The 20,617-nt window shown below is 39.9% G+C and overlaps 2 protein-coding genes across 3 annotated transcripts; one reads left to right on the forward strand and one right to left on the reverse strand.

The window, feature by feature from the left end:
- The first annotated feature begins 2,758 nt into the window (after nt 1-2,758).
- tmem178ba (transmembrane protein 178Ba) lies at nt 2,759-10,955 on the forward strand. Of its 2 annotated transcripts, none has more exons than XM_039657897.2 (5): nt 2,759-3,532; nt 7,324-7,962; nt 8,512-8,628; nt 10,002-10,139; nt 10,221-10,955. In XM_039657897.2, exons 2-5 carry the CDS (start codon nt 7,581-7,583, stop codon nt 10,475-10,477), a joined length of 894 nt encoding a protein of 297 aa, XP_039513831.2. In that variant the 5' UTR covers nt 2,759-3,532; nt 7,324-7,580; the 3' UTR covers nt 10,478-10,955. The 2 variants fall into 2 exon arrangements, with proteins under 2 accessions (XP_039513831.2, XP_039513832.2); XM_039657898.2 differs by having other exon boundaries at nt 7,327-7,962.
- On the reverse strand, nt 10,835-20,616 carry cnot4a (CCR4-NOT transcription complex, subunit 4a). Its single transcript, XM_039657845.2, has 13 exons — nt 20,396-20,616; nt 18,903-19,125; nt 17,813-18,010; nt 16,787-16,873; nt 16,317-16,418; nt 16,029-16,154; nt 15,818-15,939; nt 14,729-14,938; nt 14,586-14,643; nt 14,245-14,500; nt 13,716-14,147; nt 12,387-12,620; nt 10,835-12,303 (listed from the first exon to the last, which is right to left on the reverse strand). The coding sequence occupies exons 2-13, from the start codon at nt 19,074-19,076 to the stop codon at nt 11,984-11,986; spliced, it is 2,319 nt and encodes a 772-aa protein (XP_039513779.1). The 5' UTR covers nt 19,077-19,125; nt 20,396-20,616; the 3' UTR covers nt 10,835-11,983.
- Between the last annotated feature and the right edge of the window lies 1 nt (nt 20,617).

The raw sequence follows: 20,617 nt of genomic DNA on the forward strand, positions 1-20,617 counted from the left end.
TACTTTTATTTCTTCATATTCAAGATCTTAAACCCTGAAAATTAATATTTAAGGCTAAAATTATTACTTTTATTTTAATACGTCTTAAAGCACTTGGATCACAATAATTGCTGGATTTATATATTTCATGTGGTTGTTGTTGTTGCTTTATTTATTATTTCTATTTATTTATTACATGCACTAATATTTTTAATAATTATTAGGAGTTCCTAAAATGGACTAAATCAACATCTATCATTCTAACATTGCATATTTCTTTTCAAACATAATGGATTTCTGTGTTATTATCCAAAAGTGTTAAAATTTAATTTTTGACAGAATTTACATATAGGCCTAGATCTTATGAACATAAATGATATTAATATTTTTTTATATATTTATATTACATCAGAAATAAATACTTATGACATTTCCAAGTTTTGTCTATTAACCAGTCAGTTTATTTCCTTCACTCTCAGGTTCAGTGTGACTCCTCCTCTTCGGATCACATCCGGCTCTCAGTTTGTGACATTGTTGGCAGCATGAAAGTCACTCTTCTTAGGTATCACATCATCAACCGCAGCTGATTTTAGACAGTTTACACTTTTCAAACGTCCTTGACTTTGATGTGACAGCAGTTTATGAAAATGATCATTTTTATCCTTTTTTTGTCAAATTTAACTTTTATGTTAATTATTTTTTCAAAAATAATTAACATAAAAGTTAAATTTGACACGAGCTATATTTTATTCTATAGGTTTAATTGTTATCATTATTATAATATATATATAAAATTATGATCTATTATTTTAATAATAATGATAATAATTAAACCTATAGAATAAAATATAGCTTGTGTTTTGCTTTGAAACACATGTTTCCTTTGATAGAATTTGAAGATAATGACAATGATCCAAGTGCTCTTTTTTCTTTTTTCTTTTTGCGAAGCATGAAGAGCAACGAGTTTTGTGCCAGTGCTTTGGAGCTCTCTCTTTCTCTCTCCCACTCTCTCCCTCCATCATTCTCTCAAGAGCAGTCAAGGACAGTCAGGTCAGAAAGGCTCAGCAGCACCCAGCAGGCTTCTGCAGTCTTCCATGAAGCAGAGAATTCAGCAGTTTAGAGCGCCTGCGTGAGAGAGTGAGTGAGAAAACTCCTGCAGCAAAGAATATCTCACTCATTGGCATCAGAATGTGAAATAACTGCAAACAAGCACGAATGTGACAGTCAGAAAGGTATGTATAAACGACAAGGAATGCAATAAGATTCCTAAGCCTCTTTAATGTCAGCTCAACGGCATCAAGGAGATTCACTGCAGTATGGTGCAATATGTCCATGTGTATCAGTAGCAACACAGTGTGCATGCAAAACCCCCATTGCTTGCTCTTTAATGATTTGTGTTATATGCATGCTTCTTTTTGTGTTTTGTCAGTTGCAGCTTTTTGGTAAGTGATGTAGAACTTTGCCCCCCCTCTCTCTCCCTCTCCCTCTCTCTCTCTCTCTCTCTCCCTCTCTCTCCCCCTCTGCTGTGTTGCTGACTCACTGTCACTGGCCCAGAATATGCTGTCTGTCTGCATTAATACCCTGCTCACCTACCCACCAATAAATGCTGCCTCAGCACCTAAAAAGATAGCTGAGAGCAAATGATGGGATTATATCATTCAGTTTAATGTGCATCACTATGGTACATGCGTGTTTGCAATGACAGTGACATGTTAGATTAATAAACTGAATGCTTATTAATAGAGAAAGGGTTATTGTTTGTTACAATTATTGTGCAGAAATATAATAAGTTTAGGTGGTGGTCTACCTGATGTCCGGTGGTGGACATCTCACTTTCACTCAAGTACAGTAGAGGACGTGTTATGATTTCTCACAGTGCAGAAGACAGCTGGACGAGACAGCGAGTGTGTCGGTACTGCCATCTACTGGAAACAACAATCTCCTGCCATAAATAACACCAAATGTGAAAGATTAAAGGAATAATTCGCTCAAAGTGAATAGTCAGTTTGCTCACTCTCATGATGTTCTAAACGTGTAGACCTGAGATGGAGTGCTGCAGGGATGACGTATTTCTGTAGTGTGTGTGTGTGTGTGTGTGTGTGTGTGTGTGTGTGTGTGTGTGTGTGTGTGTGTGTGTGTGTGTGTGTGTGTGTGTGTGTCCTGAGATTAGGTTTGGAAGTTTTTCACGTTTTATTCTACAGCATAAAATACATCATTAATACCCCCGTGTGATAGGCTAGTTTAAAAGCTTTTACTTGTCTGAGAAAGGCGGTTGCTATAAGTGGCTACAGAGGATGTATGAGACATTAAGTTACCACACCGAATCAATCACGAGTTTGTTATCACTCTCTTTGATGGTAAATGTTTTATATATATATATAGGTATTGAAATAATTGGCAGAAGTTTAGTGACCCGGAAGTCATGCAAAATTCTTTTTTATATATATTGCTTCAAAATTCACAAAAGTTGTGTTAATTTGTGATGAAGAATCTTCATGTGCCATCGGAAACGTCCTACTTCCCACTTCTGAAATCGTGATTACGACTAGGCCTACATCACATTCAAATATTGACATGAGTTGAAAGAGCGTATTATGTCGAATTCTATAGGCTAGAAAACAAGTAGGCCTACGATATACCCATAATAACAAATGAAGGCGGCATCATTTTAGGATTGGCCAATATGTCATCATTAAACTAAAAAAAAAAAAAAAACATTTTAGCGAGCTGTAAATAATAGCTAACTGCATGTTTTTTTTTTTGGTTGTTGTTGTTTTTTGAGGGAGAAACTTTTTTTTCAGACAACCACAGTATTATTTCTCTAAATCTAACAACGACTGAACAATTTATTTTGATAAATAATCTGAGCATAATCTTTGTAATTTTATCAATCACATTATGTGTCACATAATGGATTGACATTCTTTCTTTGAATTTAAATTCAATTTCCAGGATGTGGCTATTTGAAGGGGCTCCACGACCATAATCATAAGCATGTTGTTTTTGTCTAATTTGAGTTGAATAATAATGCAATTAGTGCCAATCTAATGTGATTGAGTTTAATCAGCAATTTGGCGGGCGATGTAGCCAATCAGAGATAAGTGGGAGGATCCATACTCATGACATCATCCACACTATATAAAACGCCACCGCGCAAGGGGAAAGAACAGAGTACTTCTTCTAACCCTAACGCTCTCTGGCTTCCTGTACGGTATTTATACTGTTTTGTCTTAGGCTTTCAGTATATTACAGGAAGTTTTCCGTGGTTCCGATTCGTGTAAAAAAGCTGTAGAGTACTCTGATGCTCGGTCTCACAGGTTTGAGTGTTTTGTGCGCGGACAGTCCTGCTGCCGCGAAGAGTTCGACTCTGTTGCACAGGCTTCAGATCTGTGGGCTTCCAGCACCCCGAGCAGATTAAACTGAGCATGGCGAACTTTTGCGGACCTCTCCAGTGATCCTGCAAACAAGCCTGCGCTCACACACTCGCTGCGGGTTAGGATTCTTTCGAGACAGCCGTTTCATTGCGTTGTGTACAACCGTACAACAGACTCGTGTAAGTGTTTGAATCATGCTTCGTGTCGTGTTCATAGACTGTTTTAGTTTTATTTTGTCAACGTTCTTCTAACGGAACTGCATAAAGTAATTTCATTAGTAACCATGTCTGATGGCGCCCCCTATCTGATCTTTGTAATGGGCGGTTACTTTTTTTGTGGCAAATCTAATTTTCTTGTTTAAGAGCTGAAGTAACGTTAAACTGCAGTGAATAAAGAGCTTTGAGATATACTGGACGAGTACTGGATTTATTTATTTTTTACTTCCATGTTTAGCTTTAACCCTTGCGTTAAAATGATGTCTTGTTTGCACGTACACATGGTAGGCCTACGTAAAGTTAACGTTACCTTCTGAAATTCGTTTTAGGTCCTGGTGTGAACCGCACTTTAATATTCAATTTGTGGTGTGTATAAATTGGCCCCCCTGTTATTACTTTATCCACCAATAAAAAGCTAACAGGTTTATTAAATAATAATTGTGTGGTTGTTTTTTTTTTTTTTTTTTTTTTTTTGTACATGACTTTTCGATTAACTTGTTTTCCTTCAGCAGTGGACGTGTTGAGGTCGACCACGTTAAATTAAGGATGACGTTGCTTTGTTGCATCGACTTTAATAAACTTCAATATGCTTAATTTAAATGGTGTTTGTTATGACTAAGACCGGTTTAAAGTTGATGTTGTTGGCAATAAGATCATGATCTCTACCGGGGAGTGGACACAAGGCAGAGAATCCCAGGGATGACTAAAAACATTTGCCAACATTTTTCCCACTGAGACACACCATACAAGCAGCAATGACTTTCACACTAGTCTGTAGGCATACACGATACGTCATGATATAAGACTGAGGCGCATAGACTCAGTGGTGGAATGTAACGAAGAACAAATACTTTGTTACTTTACTTAAGAACATTTTCCACGTAGCCTATTTTTACTTAAGTAGAATAAATAGTGCATACTTTTTACTTCGTTACATTTTGCAGCAATTATTATACTTTCTACTCCACTGCATTTCTACAACTTCAGTTACATTTTCATTACATTTTCTGATCAGTTTCCCCTGCCAAAACGTAATCTGACAGTCCGTTCGTTGCACGTTTGTCTCACCAGTGACGTTTGGTTGCCATGTATATTTAAATAAATTTTAAAAAATTATATATTTATCATTTATTTATTTACATTTTATTTATTTAATATAAAATTAATACATTTCATTGGTACAGAACTATTTTCATAGGCACCACAACAAAAATATTATTTTAATGTGTGTAATATGTGTGTATATAAAATTAAGAATGGAAAATAATAGACCAGAAATATAATGACAAAAATGTTTAAATATAGCCATACCTAAATTAATGTATATGTGACACAAAAAGGCTGTTTATTATTTTGGCCAGTAATAAAAATATGCTTGGCTGGTGGATTTTTTCATCTACCAGTCCCCGTGGCAGGTGAGCCAAAAAGTTTATTTTGGACCCTCACAGCACACACGAGCATGGCACAGCGGCCAAAAACACACGCACACGAGCATGGCACAGCGGCCAAAAACACACGCACACGAGCATGGCACAGCGGCCAAAAACACATGCACAGGAGCATGGCACAGCGGCCAAAAACACATGCACATGGCACAGCGGCCAAAAACACACGAGCATGGCACAGCGGCCAAAAACACATGCACACACGAGCATGGCACAGCGGCCAAAAACACACGAGCATGGCACAGCGGCCAAAAACACATGCACACACGAGCATGGCACAGCGGCCAAAAACACACGCACACGACACGAGCATGGCACAGCGGCCAAAAATGCGCACACGAGCACAACTGTTTAATAAAGAAAAAAGACCATGACCAAACCACAATAAAGTATATACCGTATTTTCCGCACTATAATCCGGTGCGCCCTATAACTTATATGAAAAATGTTCTAAAATAAATAAAAATATAATCCGCATCGGATTATAAGGCGCACCTTCAACGAATGACCTATTTTAGAACGTTTTTTCACCTTATAGTGCGGAAAATACGGGTATGATAAAAAAAAGCATGACCTACCTTATTTCATCAGAGCGCTCTTCTCCGCTACCCTTTCAATGATGCAATCCGTGTCCAAAGAAACCAGTCTCTTTTTCGATTGCCATCAACATAAAGGCTTCAAGATGCTCCTGTGACGCTGTGCTCCTTAATCGATTCTTGATGAATTTTAATGTGGAAAAGCTTCGCTCACATGCAACTTGTGTCACAGACAGAGTTAACAGAAACTTGTATCCAAGTCCGATTAGATGGTAAGAGTCAGTGAGCAGGTATATAGCCTACTTTCAATGATGGTATCCAGAATGACATTGTGCACTTGTACCTCATACTTGCTGTCAGCATCTCATATGGTTGTGTCATCACATAACTCGTCTGGCATCTTTTTGGTCTTCTTTGGTCTCCGGTTTGGCAGCGCATGTTCCACCTCTGCGTCTTGTCTCACACATTTAATTCTCCATTGGCCCATTGCACAAATGCGTCTGTTGCTGTCTTTACCCTCTTAAAATCCCTTGCATATTTTTTTCAGATTGTCTTGTGTGCTTGTGACAAAGCGATGGGCCGTGAGCAAATCCATTCCAATAGTTTGCAAATACTTGGAAAGTGGAGTTGTTTGTTGGAAGATGCGTAAAAACGTCTGGGCAGCTGAGGATGGTTTGGTAGCCTATTTCAGCAGAGCCTCTGCATAACCGTCGGCCTTCGCACGCACAGTCGGCTTCATGTTGTCTTTCTCGCTCAGGGCCTTGAGTGTAACAACAAGATCAATGTAAAGACGTCCTTCTGGATCCCCAAACTTCCCAAACACTTTTGTAAGCGCAGAGTCTTTGGCCCACCATCGGATTTCAACCATGTTCAACCCTGATTCGGCGGAGCACTCCACCTGGTGAAATCGTTTAGCCGTAGTCACGTGACGCAGCAGGTGTTTTGAATCACGCTTCGGATCAGTGTTTCGAATCATCTGCGCTTCGGGATCTCGCAAAGCTTCGAAACGTCTGTTTCGCGTCAGCCATCCCTAAAAATATCCCGTATTTTTTCCCGTATTGACTCAAAACACGCAACTATGTGTCTCGGCCCAAAACAATAGAAAATCACACCGGCCCTTCTGGCATGTGCCAGAATTAGGCCTAATTTTGAATGACGACTATAACTAGTCATTAACACTTTTATAGCCTACGTGACTTTAAAGCAGTCTTGAAGCTTATTTTATTAATTTTTTAACTGCTGTTGATAACATGCTTAACACGTGAAAGCAACAAATACCAGGTGAATGGTAAACTTTAATTTCTTGTGTGTTTTTAAAATTAAAGTTAAATACACAAGCAGAATTTGAAGCGTGGGAAATCAAACCAACTGCTCAATTTTAAGTGGGTAAAATAATCGAAATGATTTAAAAGGTACTTTTGTATTTGCAGTGATTTATTTGAACGAATCAATTTTTTTAGTTTTTACATTCTTTTTCATTCATAACTGCTCAATCATTTTGATTTCCTTTATTTTATTTTATTTTAATAATTTCCAGTTCCTTTATTTTTAAATTCCTTTTATTTTTTTAATAATTTCCAGTTCCTTTATTTTTAAATTCCTTTTATTTTTTTAAAATAATTTCCAGTTCCTTTATTTTTAAATTCCTTTTCAGTCGTGATTTTTTTATTTAATAATGTCCAGTTCTTTTATTTTTAATTTATTTTTCACTCATGATTTTTGCATGATTCTCAGTCAGTTCTTCTGTGTGATTGTCATGTGTCCCTGCCTGCAGCAGCTCAGAGAGGAAGAGCTCGTCCAATACAGTCTACGAGCAGGGCAGCAGGCTAGAGGAAATAACAGACGGAACGGGATTTTTTTTTCTTTTGTAATAGTCGACGTTTCTCATTCATTTAAAAGGGCATGTTTACAGTAAGCACACCATTTGGCTGTTTTAACACACAAAGAGATGCTGAAGCAGGATTGACTCGCTGCGTCGGTGAAAGGAGCTGTCCTCCACCATGAGGTGCTGATCGGCGGCCTGGCAGAACGATGGCGACGGGGAAGTGGCTTCTGTACACGGGTCTCTGTCTGTCTCTCGTCGCCTTGTGTTTCTTGACAATCGCAATCTCATCGGATCACTGGTACGAAACGGACGCGAGGAGATACAAGGAACGTTGCCGAACTTTCTCGAACCGCAGAAGCGATCCGGGTTTTATATACATCCCCAACCACAGCCTTCCACTGCGAGCCAGCCGAGCGAACCTGGACCGATGGGAAAACCGACTGCTTCTGGCTAGAAACCGGCGTCAGCTGTTCGCGATGAGCGCGGCGGATGAGTGCAGCAGACGCTACAATTCAACCAACATGGGTCTGTGGAGCAAATGCTACAGGGTGGGATTTGACCCAGACATCGAAGAGCTCATTCAGAAAGGTAAAAACATCCGACTGAGTCTTATAGTAATGTGTTTGCTGTGTTGATCCAAAGCAAATGCTACAATAATGTGAACCTCACATTTGCAATGTATATAATATGCATCAGAGTAAAATGTCATTTCATTAGGCCGATATATATCAGTTGCACAGGGCACCATTTCCCTCAATATTGAACATAATGAGCACCTCTGAGCATTTGTAGTTATACATTCTGTTCTCTATATGAATTGTAATGGCTCAGTGGTCCGCAATCTTGGTCTTTGAGTACCTGAGCATTGCACATTTGGAATGTGTAACAACCTCATTCAATACACTTGATATATTTCATCCAGTTTTATACTCAGTTGACCATCTGTGTAGTTTACACATCTAAATGTGACACTTGTCCATATGCACAATCAGGCTAAGCTCAACAGGGGACCTGGTCCACCTAACCATGAGCTTGACAACCACTGACAGCTGTCTGGACCCACTTTACATCTTGGAGCTTCTTGGGATCATCCTGGGATCAGATGTAATGCTGATTCTGATTTTCTTGTTTTTCCAGGAACTATCGAGCGTTGCTCGTTCATAAGGTACTTTTACTCCTCCCCTGCAGTGACTCGAAAGGATCTTTCCTACAACATCACCAAGACTATCCAGCAAGATGATTGGCATGCCCTGCGTGAGTGGGACTTGCTCTTTTCGATCTGCATCAGTGTTATCCCAGGCCCTCTTACAAAGGGGTCTTCCCACTATGGAATCTTTTGGAAGCATGGCATTAGTTTTCACGGTTATGCTGATAATACTCAGCTCCTGGGTGTGCTCTTTGATACCAATCTTTCACTTGAAAGTCACGTTTCTAGTATCTGTAAAATGTGTTCTGCCATCTTAAAAATGTATCTAAATTACGTTATATGCTCTCATTGACAAATGCGGAACAATTAGTTCATGCGTTCCATGACATCAAGGCTAGATTATTGTAATGCTATAATGGGTGGTTGCCCTGCACGCTTAATAAACAAACTTCAGCTAGTCCAAAACGCAGCAGCTCGAGTTCTTACCAGAACCAAGAAGTATGACCATATTAGCCCAGTTCTGTCAACCCTGCATTGGCTCACTATTAAATGTTATATAAATTGTAAAAATTGCTAATTACAAAGCACTAAAGGGTTTAGCTCCCCAGTACTTGAGCGAACTCTTAACGCATTATAGTCCGCCGCGACTCTCCGCCGTATAGTCCGCCGCGACGCCTATTGCGATCTGAAAATACCGGCCTGTTGATAATACCTAGAATATTAAAATCGACTGCTGGCGGTAGATCCTTTTCCTATTTAGAACCAAAATTTTGGAACAGTCTTCCTACCATTGTCCGGGAAGCAGACACACTCTGTCATTTTAAATATAAACTAAAACACATTTCTGTGACCTAGCTACCATACACTTCACGTTTTTTACGTAGAGATGATAAAAAAAAAATAAAAAAAAAATCAAGGCTAGCACCTTGAAACCTATTTCAATTGTGTTCTCGAGCCACCAGGCACTGTTGTTGTGCGAATGAGCTGGTCGGAGCACATTAAGGATTTTTGTTAGAACCGTGTCGTCTTAGCGGCCCCTAAGTAAATAACGAATGAGCTTTGCAACCGAAGTGAATCAATCAAACTAAGTTTACCTGGACAATAACTTTATTCTAGAGCCGCTGTAAAGCCAAAACAATCTCTGTTACCTGTGAAGCTGCTTTGAAACTATATATTGTTATATATATATATATTATTATATGCACCTTAAAGCTTGCCTACTAATAACAAATGAAAAGGCCCAGCAAATGAATGTATTTGATATATCAGTAGAGTTGCAAGCAAGGGTGTCCAATCCCGTTCCTGGTATTGCCACCTTCCTGTCAAGTTCAGCTGGAACAAACGAATCAATGCCTTCAGAATTACTAGAAATTCTGCCAGGTGTGCTGGAACAGGTTGGAGCTAAACTCTACAAGACAGTAGTAATCAACGAGCAGGATTGGGCACCCCCAGTAACTTGCTACTGTATGTTCCCCTCCAGATTTGCGTCGGATGACAGCTGGGTTCATGGGCATGGCTCTATCCATCATTCTCTTTGGCTGGACCATTGGCGTTTTGGGCTGTTGCTGGCAGCAAGGCCTCATGCATTACGTCGCCGGTCTACTCTTCCTAATGGGAGGTACGTTAATTCACTGAATTGCTCCTTGATGTGTTTTAGGGTTTTTGAACATCTACCGATTAGTATCTTGTCCCTCCACAGGTACCTTCTGCATCATCTCTCTGTGCACCTGTGTAGCCGGCATCAACTTCGAACTGTCTCGCTACCCACGTTATCTGTTCAGCCTCCCGGATGATATAAGCCATGGATACGGCTGGTCCATGTTCAGTGCCTGGGGAGGGCTGGGACTGACCCTCATAGCCGGGTTCTTCTGCACCCTGGCACCATCGATTCAACCTCCTCCACCAACCCGTACCTCCTGTCCCAAGTCTCGCATGGAGAACGGAACAGTGTGCTAAAGCTTCACATGTTGTGACACTTGATACATTCACACGAACTTGTTCATAGACTTTGTTATGGGTATTAAAATCACGGAGGCTGGAAGTTGTTCTGGAAGGAGGACCTATGAAAGCACATTTGTACAGTTGTATAAAAGCTTTCTTCATGACATGAGTTCAGCATGTCCTTGGTGTTTGTCCTTGTGTTCGGTAGATCGTGTTTGAATTGAGACAAATTCACGGTTTCAAAAATCATTTCATTATGTGCTATAAATGTTTTCAATGTCAAAAATTTCATCATTGGACAATAAAATGTCTCATGTAAGAAAACGATTCTACTGTTTCTAGATCAGGAAAAAAAAGAGAATCAAACGGAGGCACTGAATACTCAATTTTATTTAAGATTTCACTGTTCCAGACCAGCAGAAAAGGGGGTCAATTCTTCTCTTTTAGCGCTTTATTTTGCATTAAATGATTTCAGCAGCATGTTAAACCCAAACGACGGACTACTTTGATTTTTTTTCCTGAAAGAATGAGTGATTGCGTTTGATAAATACTGTTTAGTATGGCCACACAGATGAGAAAGAAAAGAGTAGAACTCATTTGAAGGCATTTGAATGGGGGCATGTTAGTGTGTGCCTTCAACCCTCATATTGTCTGCAATCATGCCTTGGCACGTCTGTCTTTATTACCATCACAACCCTTCCCAAGGTTCCAGACTCGATTCCTGATTCATACCTTGTATGAATGGCTTATTTTATAGGCAAGCCAATAAACACTTCCACAGAAGGCTTGCTCGCCTTTCTTCATGGGAATGAAGTTACTGCAGACATCCTGTAGCAGCATGTCAGGTCTCACGTCACCATCCTTGCCCTAAGATGCTTTGGACAAACCCCCCCACCTCGAATACAAAATGGGTTCCTCCCTAAGATATAGAAGGTTCCACTCAGTCATTAATGAAGTCCCTTCCAAACCAGACCAGGGTCTTGACTCTACAAATGCCCTCAAACATCTTACCTGTGGCTCCGTAAACATTAAGCGTGTAAGAAGCGGAGAGCATTACATAGACTTATCTTAAAATAATCCGCTTCCGTTTCCTTTGAGTGGTGGTGAGACCTAACATACGGGAAGTGTAAAGATTCACAGTATTAAATTTCAGTCTGTACCTTGGGTGAAGGAGTGAGGCCATTCAGACATGTTGCACATTCCGTTTTAGCCATTATTAGTCACATGTACACATCAGTGCACTCTCTTCCCCCACCCTCCCTCCTCCGAATCATATGTGAAGGTGTGTGTGTATATGCGGTAGGGCCCTCAGTGTCTGCCAGGCACCTTCATTCAAGTCATTACCCTGCACTGATGGTGCTCATAATACCTTCAAACAAAAGTGACAGCAGACAAACAAATCCTGATGGGAAAGGGATGGAAGGGGAAAGGGTAGAAAGACGAGAGCTTATGTTATGTTATTAATGAAAGTGGTATATTTGCAGTTTCATGTTTGTAATGCAGTTAAATCAAGGGTTGTCTTTAGTGACGGTCGATACCGGCACTCTGTAGGATGTCTGTGGCCGTCTGTGCTGGGGGTCTGAAGGCTGTCTGAAAGCCTGGAGGGGGGGAGTGGTACTGACTTGGGGTGAGTGTGGGCGGGGGGAGATAGGGGGCCCAGGCGGCTCTGTGTAAGGAGAGGTGGGCCGCCGCGTCCAGGAGGCCAGTGTGAGGGGGCTGTGGGAGTGCGCTGGAGCTGGGTGGTCCGTCCATCTCTGTGAGAGCCTGCAGTGACTTGAGCCAGTGTGGCGGATTGTCATCCTGGAGACAGTCCAAACTGTTGCCTGTGGATGCTGGGATACCTGGAGTTTGAAAACGGACACGATTTAGCGCTATTACCAACAAAACTTTCATCCATAACTAGTTTATAAAACACAAACCGCACCTGTGATGATGGCGGGGTCCATCCAACTGGCCGCACTGTCCCAGCTGAGGCTGTGCGAGACTCCAGCTGGGCCTACCGGCACCCCGATGTGATTCACACTGGAAGTAGAGGAGGAGGATGAGGAAGAGGTAGAGTTCGGGAGGCCACCGAAGTTGATATTGATATTTGGTAGGAGTGCTCGCAGTCCGTCCTGCCACTCTTTCACATTTATGCTTTCTGTAGAGCCATTGTTTTCTGAAAGAGAAAAAAAAAACATATGAATGAAACATTTTAACTTTTTGTATCCTTGCATCATGTCTACAGCGAATATGTCAGAGCAAATGTGCTGGAACCATTTCTGTTGTCAGTAGTAGCAAAAGAACATCAGAAATACTGTAGAACGGGCCATCAATTTACTGTTGGTGTACAATTTACACTTAGTTTCCAAGGCAACATTTCTAATTTTCGTTAAACTTCATTTAATATTTATATGTGCCATATTAAAAAAAATAAAAAAGTAATTTGATTGACAGGTGATCTGACCAATCATAATCCGCCATCCGTCCTTTTGTCCAACAAGGCATTCAGGAGAGTTAGTAGATTAACGTCTGTGGATTCCTTCTGATGTTCATTCATGTTTATTTGCAATAAATGAACTAGAAGGAAGAGATGATCAGTTCAAACGCAGCGATCTGCTAAAAGTATTCTCGTCGTTTGATAAACTTAAGATTGAGCCACTGTAGTCACTTGGACTATTTTAACGATGTCTTTTAACGATGAACTTTTCGAGGCCGGCAAGTTTCAATCCCTCAAGAAGCCTATGGACTAGTATAAAGGAGTGATCCAGCTCTCAGATTTCATCAAAAATATCTTAATTCGTGTTCTGAAGATGAACAAAGGTCTTACGGGGTTGGAATAACGTGAGGGTGAGTAAATACTGACATTTTTTTCTTTTTGGGTGAACTATCCCTTTAAAGAGAACGGTATTTATTGTTTCAATTTCTTAAAAAAAATGACCAAATTTGAAAGTTGAGACTTTGTTTTATATCCCAACTGTCAGCGCGTTGTCAGTTTTTGTCATGTATTTTTCACCCCATGAGAACATGTGTTGTAAGAGCGGCATGGCTTGTCGGACATAGTAACTAAAGGGGACGGGTCTTTGCGAATGGTCAATTAAAAGACAACTCGGTGGAAAATGCAACAATAAACAAACTGGGAATGAGTTCAACAACTTGTTTCTATTTGGATCAGTGGGCTACATCTGTAGTACTCTGCTTAGACAAGGTGTTTTAATACACACACAGGTGATTCATAAAAACTGGAGTGCACAAGACAGATGCGTTCCCTAACCTGATATAGGAATCCCCCCAAGGCCGGTGCTGTGGTGCTGGGCCGGCATGCTCAGGTCTAAGAAATGGCTGTGCGCAGCTGCTGCGGTGGCCGTGTGGTTCAAGTGTGTGAGGTTATTGCGGGTAGGGAGGCCCATCCAGGGGTGGCGTGCGGCCATGTGTTGGGGAAGGCTGAATGAGTTATAGAGGCCTCTGTGCTGGAGGTGAGGAAGGCGCTGTTGGCCGTTGGGGAGGCTGGTCTGATGGGAGGGGTTGGGAGAGAGGGGGGAATGCTCCTGGACTGACAGCTCTTTCTCTATGAGGTCGGCCAGAGCCTTCCGTGTGACGTCGAATGGGTCGAAGCCCAGGTCATCGTCCTGCTGCTGCTGCTTGGCTGAAGAGCCAAAACCGAAGGCCGCCTGCCAATCAGTGGAGGACGACACGGGGATAGTGTCTGCGATAAGGAAGAGAGATTGATGGGTTTACCCGTTTAGCTCTGCTTGCACTCAAATCGTATTGTTCCAAAATCTTACTACATTGCATGCGCCTACCTGAGGTGAAAAGGCTCTGTGGTTCTGGAGTCATGGGCCAGTCGGAGGCTCCCTGTGGTGAACTGGAGAAGGGGGGCAGGCTGCTGGGGATGGGGTTGGGATGTCTGAAATTGCTGTTGTCTGAGAAAAGAGACTGAGACTCCGCTGCCGCGCCTTCGAAGGGTGAACGTGCTGCGAGTTCGGCCACGCTGATGGGCACAACGAGGCTGGGTTTAGTAAGGCCTGGTGGAGGAGATGGGGACTCGCTACTGGATGTCTGCCAAACCAAACACAGACAGATGGATCAAAAAAACAAATAATGATAACTATTATCAGTAATGTGATTTTTTTTTAGCACTTACCTGTGATATATTTTCCCCGTTTCCTATACTTATGGGTTCTGATGGTTTCTCAATTGGACTGAAATGAAAACACAGTGTAATAAGCACGCACAAAAACAATAAGATACGAGTCATTGGATATCAACACTACTGGAGTACAGTACCTGGTAGGCTCTAAGGCTGATGGGAAGGGTGGGAGGCCCATGTTCTGCTCTAGTCCCTGTTCAGGGTCTGGTTCGTCTGGAGTCATGTGGTCGGAGTCTGTTAGGCAGTCTAAAAGAGGAGGGGACTTGCGATGCTCTGTGGTTAGACCGTTAGCCATTTTCCCATAGCTCTGTAATGAGGGCCACCCTTCTTTATTGGTGCTATTTGGTCTGGGAATAAAATAATGTTAGGTTAAAAATTCGAACCACACTTCAAGAGAAACTTGGTAACACTTTACTCATTAGTTAATGTATTAGCTAACATGAACTAACAATGAGCAATACATTTTTACAGTATTTATTAATCTTTGTTAAAGTTATTTAATAAAAATACAGCTGTTCATTGTTTGTTCATGTTAGTTTCCAGTGTATTAACAAATGTTAGCAAATATAACATTTGATTTCCAAAGCATTAGTAAATGATGAAATTAATATAAGCTAAGATTAATAGATGCGGTGGAAGTATTGTTCATTCTTAGTTCATGTTAGCTAATGTTAACTAAGGAAACTTATTGTAGAGTGTTACCAGAAATTGATCCTATTTAATAGCTGAATTATATACACTATCATTCAAAATTTTGGGGTCAGTAGGACTTTTTAATAAATTAATACTTTTCATCAGCAAAGACACATTAAACAACAGCAAAAGTGACAGCGAAGACATTTATAACGTTACAAAAAAAACATTTTCACATAAACGCTGTTATTTTGAAATTTCTATTCATCAAAAAATATCGCAAAAATGTATTTGACAGCAGCATTATGATTTATGAAGGACCATGCAATACTGCATAATCTAATAACCTAATAATTTTATAATATTTCATACCAACCCCAAACCTATGAAGGGTAGTGAATTTTTTTTTATTTTTATACATTTGAATATAATTATCATATATTATCATATAAATATAAACAAATAATAATCTAACTATCATATAATAAATGATTGCATATATTGCAAAAATAAGGAAAATTTTCACTAAAAATCTGGATTTGCTTATCATTCTCGGTGTGTGCAGCGATGAAATTCAAGATTAAAAGCAACACCTCTGAGTGGAGTTGGGTTTGCTCTTTGACTTCTCCCCACATGTTGAGGTTTGTAAAAAGTTAGGGTTCGCTTTGTAAAGGTCTTGGAGCAATTTTTGTTCATACTCTTGATGTTTCCCAGCCTAAAAAACAAAATGTACACAAGCAAAATCAGTTTCAAAATGTCATTTAATTTATGCATTGACCAGTCTGAACTGCATAAATCGCTCACCTGCATTTCTTCTTTTGTAAAACTAGCCGCTTCATCCCCCAGTTCATGTAAATACATGCAGTCTGGTTTGGGACACTGCATGCTTTTAAGAAAATAACTGCAGTACTTTGTTGTACCTAAAGAAGCCTGGAGACGAAAACAGCAACACACAGAAAATGAATAGAAGAATAAATGTAATATACATTAATTAACACATGAAGAGAATCATCAATGCTAAACTTTAAACGTCACATCATAACACTTCAAAGGGACGTCACGTTCTGAATCATATTTCTTAAAAGGACTTACCTTAAGTGTTCTACCATCCACTATGACATTGTTCACACACTGTATTGCTCTAAGGGCGTCCTCTGAACGAATGTAAGTTACATAGGCACTGGCACTAGGACCCTGTGGAGTGAAAGGTCAAAATATAAGTGTGTGTTTTCTTTATTCTACTGTTTTGCTGTAGCCTTAAAGGGATAGTTCAAGCAACAAAGAAAATTCTGTCATCATTAATCGCCCTCATCCCTCATTTTGTTTACCTTAGATTTAGTCCATTCTTCTGCTGAAGCCATTGACTTCAATTGCATGGAAACAAAAATACAATGCAAGTCAATGGCTACCATTACCCACATTCTTCAATCTTCAAGAAAGAAATTCATACAGGTTTGAAACAATATGAGGGTGAGTCAATGATGACACAATTTTCATTTTTGGTTGAACAATCCCTATAAGCCAGAGACTTTTTCCACACATGGACATGAAGTTTTTCCTACCTGTGAACCTGCATATGATGTGCTGTTATTGATGACCACTTTATGAATTTTGCCAAACTTCCCGAAATATTCTGGGCGCTTTAGAACCTATAAAATGATCAAAGTGACAGTGATTCCTTCAAGTGAATTATTGCATGAACAACTACGCTGAATTATGTCCACTTATTATATCTCACACAATCAAACTGTGAAATGACTCTGAGGGAGGAAATTTCCTTTTGTTCAGCAAAATGTAAACAGCTCCCTGACGAAAACGCTCTATTTTTGTGCCATTCTCATTTACCTCCCACAGGAAGTGATACATTTCTCACTGATGTAGATGATCAGTGGTTTAGATACATTGCGCATTATATCGTAAATTACAACTTTTATTGTAGTACACTACTGTTCAAAGGTTTTGGGGTCAGTGAGATTTTTCTTTCAATGATCCCATGGACAAAATAGAAAAGTGTATGATGGTTTACACAAAACATATTAAGCAACACAACTATTTTCAAGTTCAACATTGATAAGAAATGGTTCTTAAACAGCAAATCAGCATATTATAATGATTTCTGAAGGATCATGTGACATGGAAGAGTGGATGCTGAAATTTCAGCTTTGTCATCACAGAAATAAATTAAAGTAAAAATAATAAAAAAAGTTATTTTAATTTGTAATAACATATCAGAATATTACTGCGTTTACTGTATTTTTTACTATATAAATGCAGCTTCGAATAATCGTCTTTCAAAAACGTTTAAAAATCCTTTATAAAAAAAATTAATAAAAAATAACTGACCCAAACGTTTGTACTAATTTTTTAGTTCATTTCATAGAGATAACAGCTAGTTATTCATTATCAAGTTAATTGTTAAAGTCAATTCAAACAAATGGAATAAATAACAATACAATTAGAATGAATTATTTACAAAAATATTCACGTTCATAATTTAATAGATCCAGATAAAATAAAAAGTTGAAAACAGTCACACTATAATAAAAACCACAAAAAAGACATCGACATCATCTAATACGATGAATCACCTCTGCATCGGCGAGTCTTTGAGAAAGTCCCACCACGAACACGAGGTTTCGCTGTACCACGCGGACGCTGGCCAGGTGCTTGCGGTTCTCCGTCACCTTCTGCTTCTTTTCATTCTGCTTCTGCTTCTTCTCGTTCTTTATCCTCTGGATCTCCTCTTGTGACAGTGGTTTGTAAACTGCCGGATCCTCCGGGTAAGGCTACAGGGGAGACCCACAACTCGTCGTTACCACACTTGAACCGTATCCTGAGGGCTAACATGCTCAAAGAACTCTGCAAATAGGTCAAGTTTTCAGGCTGACACCATTGCAGTGAATGAAATGAACCACATCGCGATTACACTTGGGAAGTGCGGTTTGCCAAAAAAGTGGTGCCACAAATGCATAACCAGGCTTTAGAACATTTAGGCCAGTTAATCAGACAATATTTCGCCACTGTGCTTGTGCATAACATTTTTTTTACAATCAACAATTAAATATATAGTCATGGCGACTTCTTGTTTAAATACATATCAACCAACCAGTTCTCTAGATTCTGCTACAAGGCTCAGTGGTTTTGTTTCAGAAACTAGCTTGTTTATTGGGGAACAGTGGCGAGCCAACAGAAATAAAATGAGCCAATACATCATTCTTCTTCCAAAACACATTTTTTGTCTTACCATGATTTACAATGGCAAGCCTGTTAAAAGCGTTTATGTTTTAGACTTGTTTTTTGCGGGAAACTGCATACCTGCGTAGAAAAAAATTAGGTCCAAGTGTATATGGTGTGGAAGTGACAGGTTAGTTATCACAATGAGCGAGAAAGCTTGACATGGAGCAGTTAAATCGCAAACCACCCATTTTAAAAAACAAAGCCAAACAGAGGAGAGTCTGCTGGCAAAAAGAGAACGCGATAGAGCTCATAATTTAGAGATGGCGAGAACTGAGGGATTTGTAATGTTATAAAAAGCAACACGGAGATGGCGTTTTGATTACTCTTATTGTAAAGCAATAACCTGCGAATATGCCGAGTATTGGTATGGTTGGTATTAGAATGTGTTTCACAACTAGATATATAATAACAATACAATAAACAATCATCAGAAGCTCTTACCTTTCTGCAAGCAGGGCAGAGGCCGTTTTCGTCTGTGCGGATGCGGTGCCAGCAGAAACGGCAGATCTGGTAGCCGCAGGTGCAGGGGAAGAAGTTGACATCGTCAATCTCCAGCGGTTCCATGCACAGTGGGCACTCCATGGGGTCTTCCTTCAGCTCTGGACTGCGGGACATCCTATCGCACAGTAAGTTCAGGAGAGTCTCTGGCAGGTTGGCCAATAGGCTGATGCAAAGTCACAGAAAGTAGTTTGGGACAAAGTGAGATTTGATTTAAACACAGCAGCTTGGATGATGACAATACTTTAGTATGTAAATGCTCTTGTTAAATACACAAAATACATGCTGTTAGCTCAAAACTAATTTAATAGCCATTACAAATGAACGTAGCCAGCTGTCATAGCAGTTCAAAACATCAAGCTACCACAAAGCACATTAAGCCTTTTCATGTTACTCTCAATACAGTCAGTTAGCCCAGTTGGCTATAAACATGCTGATGTATTGGGATTGCAGAATAGGATCACTGGGTCACATAAGAGATGAGTGTATCAGGTATTCGCAGTCCACGCACAGATTAAAAAACAAACAAACATAAAATTAAATTACGTCCACATTTTAACACCGAATACTAAACCAAAGTTATATTCTCAACAATATACTATAGCTAACGTTAAATGAATTGCAAATCAAAACATCCAGACTGTCTTTGGTGCAACACTGACATTGTATCACAACAAACGCACTTAAGTTATAAACGACGCAGTTCATAGCCTATTCACTCAGAAAAACTATATTTCTAAAAGCAAATTACTATTTATTTTTAGCGAAAGCTTATATGAAAGATTCCCACTTACATCTCTCACATTAACGTTACCCAGATCAAACACTATTGTTTAGATTCGCAAGACCTCCGTAGAGCCCATTTCGGCTTCAAAATGACAATAATTAAATTAACAACACATTTAATCCTTATTTTAATATCTATGAATCTTTAATAAAACCCCAATAATTTATATCTCACATCATGTATGTCTAGCGGCGCTTCAGTCGCGCTAAAAGCCGGTCAGGTGTCTCCACAGCTGGGACAGACTTCAACTGACGTGCGGCACATAACACAACGCATAAAACATCGATTTCACTCCTATCAAATAATAACACACAAACCTAAAGTCACACATATTTTGAAATGCATATAAAAGAATAAAATGACTTTCCTCACATACATTTTTGTCGACAACGAGTGTTTTCTGAACGGTTCTGTTTTGCGGCCTACACACAGCTAAAGCCTGCGACTCTCCTACTGATCGGCCCGGCGACAAGAGGAGGAACCGCTGCCAGTCCACCTTTGACTTCAGCTTTCACTTAAACGCACTGTTTTATGTTTTAACCACGGGGTTAGTCTGCTTCAACGCACATATGCAAACCTAATACCGCTGAAGTAATTATATTCGGGTGTATGAATCACGATTAAAGCAGTTGTTTTGTAGGGTACTCACTTCAACTAGCTGGTCCTGTATTGCAGGGATTCCACTCCAAGGGATATTGACTCTAGTTTAGGCGGGGGTTTCTGCCTTTCAACTGATCAGATGTGCCTATCTGATAGTTTGCAATGAGCACTATTCCACGGCTCAGATGTTCAATATTGATTAGATGTTTCCTACTCAGTTTTACTGTTTATTTAGGTAGCAGATTCTTTACCACCATCTTACACTGAAATG

The sequence above is a fragment of the Pimephales promelas genome, chromosome 25, assembly GCF_988280905.1.
Source record: "Pimephales promelas chromosome 25, fPimPro1.hap1.1, whole genome shotgun sequence".
NCBI classification, from domain to species: Eukaryota; Metazoa; Chordata; class Actinopteri; order Cypriniformes; family Leuciscidae; genus Pimephales; species Pimephales promelas.